The sequence below is a fragment of the Oryzias latipes genome, chromosome 15 (genome assembly GCF_002234675.1).
Source record: "Oryzias latipes chromosome 15, ASM223467v1".
Classification (NCBI taxonomy): domain Eukaryota; kingdom Metazoa; phylum Chordata; class Actinopteri; order Beloniformes; family Adrianichthyidae; genus Oryzias; species Oryzias latipes.
In genome coordinates, this window is record NC_019873.2 from 28,370,410 (window position 1) to 28,377,657 (window position 7,248).

The 7,248-nt window shown below is 48.1% G+C and overlaps 1 protein-coding gene across 1 annotated transcript in view; it reads left to right on the top strand.

The window, feature by feature from the left end:
• Positions 1-1,983: 1,983 nt before the first annotated feature.
• LOC101170297 (integral membrane protein GPR137B) overlaps positions 1,984-7,248 on the top strand; it is a 5,848-nt gene continuing 583 nt past the window's right edge. The window contains exons 1-7 of the mRNA XM_004077484.4: positions 1,984-2,721; positions 4,071-4,120; positions 4,191-4,413; positions 4,484-4,630; positions 5,481-5,609; positions 6,995-7,116; positions 7,205-7,248. The exon at positions 7,205-7,248 is cut by the window's right edge and continues 583 nt beyond it. Coding sequence (XP_004077532.1) covers positions 2,383-2,721; positions 4,071-4,120; positions 4,191-4,413; positions 4,484-4,630; positions 5,481-5,609; positions 6,995-7,116; positions 7,205-7,248 — 1,054 coding nt within the window. The 5' untranslated portion in view covers positions 1,984-2,382. The remainder of the gene's footprint in view (positions 2,722-4,070; positions 4,121-4,190; positions 4,414-4,483; positions 4,631-5,480; positions 5,610-6,994; positions 7,117-7,204) is intronic.

Sequence of the window (7,248 nt, forward strand, 5' to 3'; positions counted from 1 at the left end):
TGGGGTCCCAGGGATGCTGTGATACAAACTGCAGCTTTAAAAGGCAAACACAGTTATAATAAATCAACAATGTTTCTATTCACATTCACTGCACACAAAATATTCTGTCTGATCAAAAACAAAACACTGAAAATAATACAATTTAGGGAGAAATCTAAAACATGCATTTTATCATTTCTGTAATGAGTTTGACAAATCTGTGTACAGTCTTTATTGCTTTGACAACAGCGCTTGAAATAAATCAATAAATCAAATCAATCAATTAACAGGCACCATTAAAAGTGTTAGAGTAATCCTAAAACAGCATGTAAGGAAACATTGGTGTAAAAAATAACAAACAAAAAAAAGCACAATATAAATTGTGCTATAATTATAAAAGGCCATCATTTTTAAATGACAATTCAAATGTTTTGATGCATTTTGAAACAAAGTAGGTTAAAAAAAAAGGTCGATTAGAATAATTATTCAACGGTTTCTCTTGTTTTTTTCCAAAAATCTCCAGAAACAGAAGCTCTCGGATCCTTTTAGGATTCCTCCAGCAGGCGAGGAGGACCATAAAATTCTACCGGTCCACTTGACTTCAGACCAGAACCTGAGGAGCAGGCCCAGACCAGGGGTCTGTTTGTCTGTCTGAGTCTTCATCTTTTCATAGACTTTTAAAACAATAAATATAAATATTTTTTTTCTTTTGGGCCTGAATCAAAACAGAAATATGAAGACAAATTAGCATTTTTATCAACATGTGAAGTTGTTTTTGACTTTTTAAAGACTTTCAGCAAATGTCCTGCATTTTCCACAATGCAAGACACACAAAAAAAGAATTCTCGTGTTAACCCCTTACATCCACTTTGGTGAGGCATTATCCTTCCCTCCAACTTCCTCCAACTGTTCAGCTGAACATTTACAGGAGTTTGTTGGTTTGTGATCCAGTAGAAAAGTAAGAATTTAGACATATAGATATTTTAGACACTCTTTTCTGGACCAGTGTGGTGCAGGATTAGCCAATATGTGCTTTAAGCTCAAATAAAATGATCAATTGGAGAAAAGCATAGTTGTTGTTGTTTTTTTACCAAAGTTTAGCTCTGGATTTCTGAGGAAGCGCAGAGCGAACAAGATCTCTTGATGTCAGCAGAGATTTAAAAACCTTTAGTGTGCTAATCGCTGCACCTCTGCCGTCCCTGTGTTTCAGGGTCGATTTTAAAGTTCTCTTCATGGTTTGTAAATGTTTGAAGGGTCTTATTTAAGTTATGAACCCTTGCGGACCCTGAGGTCCTCTTGGTCGTCCCTGAGGTGAGGACCAGGACACACGGTGAGGCCTCGTTCCCCCATCACGGTCCTCGCCTGTGGAACAGCCTGAAGCTCAGAGCCGCAGAGACTGAAGAGGTTTTCAAGAGCCACCTTTTAAATCTGGCTTTACGTGACTTTTAGAATTGTTTAACTAGTTTACTCATAATTTAATGTATTCATTTACATTTTGTTCATGTAAGTGAATACATTAAATTATATTTACACAACTGCTGTTTTAAAAAAAAAAATTAACCTCTGATTTTTAAAAATTGAATATATATATTTCTTTTACTTCAGCCAGAGAGGAGGGGGGTAAGAGAGGTATAGTTGGCCCCGGGGCCACACATAGCCACACATGGTCTGAAGCAAAAACCAGAGTCTAATCTCTAGTTTCTACTAAAGAGGTCAAATACGGCACCAAAAACAAACCAAAAATGTTCTAAATGAAAGTGGAAGCTGCAGAGAAATCATCAAGTTTAGTTTTTGCCTTCCTCATTTTCATGTCTGAAATGCAGATTTTGAGACAGTTGGGGCTCCGAGTTGCCTGTTTTGTTGTGTACATGTTTTTATTTAAGTGTCTTCAGTTTTCCTGGTGATTCATGAAAGCCTTTGCTTGCCATATCTGTGCGCCCTCAATGCGCGCTGAGACGCGCAGCGCCGCTCCAGGGGTCACGGCGGTGGCGGGACCCGTCACACACGGGGTTAAAGGTGCAGCCGCGTGCGTCAGCTGATACGCAGCGCCGCGTCAGGAGCGCGCTCGCGTGCGTGCGGGAGGAGGGAGGCCGGTCCTGCGGAGCCGCAGCGTCCAGCAGCTTCCTGCATCCGCCGACACTCCGCCGAGGCTCATCCCGATCATGTGCCTCCCTGCCGGGCAGTGCGCGGCTCAGCTGAAGGAAGTCGGCCTGGTTTCCTTCCCCGCTGCGTTCACGGTCGCATCCGGAGCTCCGCTTCCCTCCGCCAGTCCTGCGTTCTAGCTCCGCTCAGCGGGGCCCGGGAGCCCGGACGGTCACGGACGGAGGTGGCTTTGGTGGTCAACCCGGCAGGTCTCTGCGGCAGGTCGTGGAGGAGGCGCAGGAGGAGCGGGAGGCTGCCCCGATGGACGCGCCCGCGCCAACTCTGAGCCCCGCCGTCCCGCCTTACGTCAAGCTGGGCCTGACGGTGGTCTACACCGTCTTCTACTCCCTCCTCTTCCTCTTCATCTACGTGCAGCTCTGGCTGGTCCTGCGGTACCGACACAAGCGCGTCAGCTACCAGACCGTCTTCCTGTTCCTGTGCCTGCTGTGGGCCGCCCTGCGCACCGTCCTCTTCTCCTTCTACTTCCAGAACTTCCTGGCGGCCAACGCGCTGACGCCGTTCCCCTTCTGGCTGCTCTACTGCTTCCCCGTCTGCCTGCAGTTCTTCACGCTCTGCCTCATGAACCTGTACTTCGCTCAGGTGAGTTCCGGGGCTGCAGGGGCGCCGCGAGGGTTTCTGGGGACCAGACCTCCATTGGGGGCCCCTTAAACCAGACTCAGATCAGATTTGAGCACATTCGTGTTCACACATGTGGAGACTCATTCTGAGTATCTATTCATTATTCAAAGAAAAAAAGCGAGAGAGAAAATCAAGAATTGATCAATTTGCAATTTTACATTTTCCAATTAAAAAACAGAATCATTGAAATAATATAAAAAACAATCAAAACATATAAGTTTAAAGATAGAGCTCAACAATGATTAGAATTGGAATAATTAAATATAATAAATTTAATCAATATTATAAATTAATGCACAATAAAAACTTCAACTTTTTTGTAAATCCTGCAATGAACCTTAACTCCTTGAACCATTTGTTCCAGGACTCCACTTAATTTAGCACGATGTGAATGGATGAACCACTAAAAACTATTTTCTATTATCAAATATAAATGTAGGTATGTCATTTGTTTGGCCTTATTTTGAAATGTGACACTAGATGAATCTAGTAGCCAAAAAAGAGGTAAATAAAAGTTCCAAAAAATGGAAAAACATAAATATTTTGAATGTAAGGTTGGTTGGCCTTAGTGTTTGCCTGCCTTATTTGTTCATAATTCACCCAGGAAAGTCATGACGTCCGTGGAGAGCGGTGGTTTGATTCCATCATTTACTGAAAACCGGCTCCTCAAGAGAAGATGGGGAAAATCTGGGAACGTCCCAACAAAAGAGGAGACTCCAGAATTTTGTTGGGGTGTTGTGTAACGTTCAGGCTGAATCTGAAATGTCTGTTATCAGTTCAGACGGTGTCACTTGAGTTTTGGCTGGACTTTGAGTCGCTCTCGTAAAAATCAGTTTAGGATAAAGAAAAACACCACCGTTCCTGGTTATTTATTGAAGAACTAGGGCTCTAAAAGGGTGAAAAGGGGATTTCTAGACGCATTTGAATGGATGACATGATCTGTTGGTGATTGTTTTCACAGCAGGAGGTGAAAGTGGCACCCGGGCTGTGGAGGAACTCAGGTGTTGTCATTTCTGTTGTTGTTTACCTGTGGCTTTCAGCTCCACAGGCTCTGCCATGCGATGAATCATTTCTCTGGCCACTTACATAATCCACACATCGACTAAGAGCCTCCCTGCCTGAAGTGTATTTTTAGCCTAATCCTCTTGTGCTGATGTGAACCGCTGTTGACAATTTAGACCCACTCTGGCTTCTGTGTGCTTTAAATGCAACCTTAAGTTCCTGTTTCACCAGCTCCAAGCGAGGAGCGGGAACAAGGAAGTGAGAAGAGCTGCTACCTCAGTAAACATCCTGTCTCGTGTCGTCCACAGGTTGTTTTTAAAGCCAAGTCCAAGTATTCTCCGGAGCTTTTGAAGTACAGGTGGGTGCAGGACTCTCCGAGTTTGAGTCCGGCGCAGCCCAAACCGAACGTCTGTTTTTGTGACGCTCAGGCTGCTGCTCTACGTGGTCTTCCTGGTCGTCAGCCTGCTGTTCCTGGTGGTGAACCTGGTCTGCGCCCTGCTGGCGAGGACGTCCTTCGCAGAGGCCAGAACCGTCGTGCTGGTGAGGGTGGCCATCAACGACACCCTGTTCGTCCTGGGCGCCATCTCGCTCTCGTTATGCCTCTACAAGATCGCAAAGATGTCGCTGGCTAACATCTACCTGGAGTCCAAGGTAAGACGAGTTCCCGTTGATGTGACCGGTCCCGCGTGAAGACGCGGCTGATGCGTGCGATCCCGCGCAGGGCACGTCCGTTTGCCAGGTGACGGTGGTCGGAACCGTGGTCATCCTCCTGTTCGCGTCCAGAGCCTGTTACAACCTGGTGGTGTTGGGCCTCTCCGACAAGAACATCAACTCCTTTGATTTCGACTGGTACAACGTGTCCGACCAGGTGAGCCACCTCTGCCGCTCTTCCGGCGGCAAAGTAGAAACTCTAATGCTATGTACACACATGCGACGCGCTGCACGGGCCGCGCTGCACGGGCCGCGCTGCACGGGCCGCGCTGCACGGGCCGCGCTGCACGGGCCGCGCTGCACGGGCCGCGCTGCACGGGCCGCGCTGCACGGGCCGCGCTGCACGGGCCGCGCTGCACGCACGGGGATTCTTGAATGCGCTTCACACTGGACTTTTTCTGTCCCACATCCGTCCTGGACCGAAGGATCAGATTGTTTTCACAACTCTTCAGTATTCTTTAGCAGTATTCGGAGGAAATGGAAAAAAAAGTGACATCACAGCGGGAGAAACCGTTAAAAAAAATGAGCGGGACCAAAATCTCGTATGCGGCTCGAACTTAAATATTTGCAAAAAAATCCACTAATGAAACCAAACTACACATGTCGGGGGTATCCAAGGAAAGCTTTAACGTTATTATGGGATGGCCAGAGAGGCTATTTTCACATTTATGCACAATATGGTAAAGAAAACATTCAATGTTACATTGATCTTTGACCTTACAAAGAGGTTGCCATCTTGTTTTTTTGTGGGTTTTTTCCCCCATAAAAATCATCTTTAGTACCAGCTGCAAGTTAAAACGATTGATTTGACGCGATCGTGATGTAGACCAATGTAACATCCGCTCAGCCAGTCAGGGCGCGTCAAAAAGGGGAGGCGGGGCAGAGTAGTGCCTGTGGGCCACACGACGCCGCTCCCAGCTTTAAGTTTTTCTTGTTTGTTTTTTATTTTTTAGACCTAAAAGTTTGAGTCTCGTCAGATCGGCATCATTATTGTGTTTGTCTTTCAGGCAGATTTACAGTCGACTCTGGGCGACAAAGGCTACATCATCTTTGGGGTGATTCTGTTTGTGTGGGAGCTGCTGCCCACGTCGCTCGTCGTGTTTTTCTTCAGGGTTCGGAAGCCTGACCTGGACAGGGTGAGGCCCCCACTTACTTGGTTTGATCTCTTAACAGGAATGCGGATGACACCTTCAGGAACGACCGTTTTTTTATTTACTTATTCTGAAAAAAATCAGCATTTAGAGACAAAATCTCAGTCTGTTGATAAGTTATTATTTAAAAAATAACAAAGTGGCTAATAAAAAAACAAACAAAAAAAAACCCAGTAGCAGTCAGTAAACATAACCAGCTCCAGTCCTAGCTCTAGTCCCAGCCCCAGGCCTAGTCCCAGCCCCAGGCCTAGTCCCAGCTCTAGTCCCAGCCCCATTCCTAGTCCCTGCTCTAGTCCCAGCTGTAGTGCAGTCCCAGCTTCAGTCCCAGCTCTAGTCCTAGCCCCAGCTCTAGTCTCAGCCCCAGTCCTAGTCCCAGCTTCAGTCCCAGCCCCAGCTTCAGTCCCAGCCCCAGCTTCAGTCCCAGCTCTAGTCCTAGCCCCAGCTCTAGTCCCAGCCCCAGTCCTAGTCCCAGCTTTAGTCCCAGTCCCAGCTTCATTCCCAGCTCTAGTCCCAGCCCCAGTCCTGGTCCCAGCTCTAGTCCCAGCCCCAGTCCCTGCTCTAGTCCTAGTCCCAGCTCTAGTGCAGTCCCAGCTCTAGTCCCAGTCCTAATCCTAGTCCCAGCTCTAGTCCCAGTCCCAGCTTCAGTCCCAGCTCTAGTCCCAGTCCCAGCTTCATTCCCAGCTCTAGTCCCAGCCCCAGTCCTGGTCCCAGCTCTAGTCCCAGTCCCAGCTTCAGGCCCAGCTCTAGTACCAGCCCCAGTCCCTGCTCTAGTCCTAGTCCCAGCTCTAGTGCAGTCCCAGCTCTAGTACCAGTCCCAGTCCTAGTCCCAGCTCTATTCCCAGTCCCAGCTTCAGTCCCAGCTCTAGTCCCAGTCCCAGCTTCATTCCCAGCTCTAGTCCCAGCCCCAGTCCTAGTCCCAACTCTATTCCCAGTCCCAGCTTCAGTCCCAGCTCTAGTCCCAGCCCCAGCTTCATTCCCAGCTCTAGTCCTGGTCCCAGCTCTATTCCCAGTCCCAGCTCTAGTCCCAGTCCTAGTCCCAGCCCCAGTCCAAGCCCTGCTCTCCTCCTCAATCCCGAGTACAGGTGAGCAACGTTTATCAAACCTTTTCTTCAGGTGTTGCTAATTAACTAATTAGAAAAGGTGAAAAACTACCAAATAAATGAGGAAATGTGCATTGAACCCCACATTTTGGTTTGTATAAGTCTGGTCTCCATCTGCATCCGTTCCCCTCTCACCGTCTTCTTTCTGGGATTTTATTTCACCCACGTTTTCCGTTGGCTCGGTGGAGAATCTGCTCGGCTCAGAAGAGTTTTTGGGCTCAGATGTCAGGAACGGTTGAAAACACGCTGGTGTGTTTTTGGTTCCTGCAGAGCAGCTCCGGTCTTCCCGGTCACGTCTTCTCCTCCCGGGCTTACTTCTTTGACAACCCCCGGCGTTACGACAGCGACGACGACCTGGCGTGGAGCGTCATGCCTCAGAACATCCAGGCCAGGTAAAAACCAGCTGATTGTTTTCCCGCCTCAGTCCGTCTGAGCGTGAAACTCTAACGGGGGGGTGTGTGGTGTTTTTCTGCTCCCCAGCCTGGCAGCCGACAGTTACGAGTGGGGGAGTCAAAGCAGCGGAA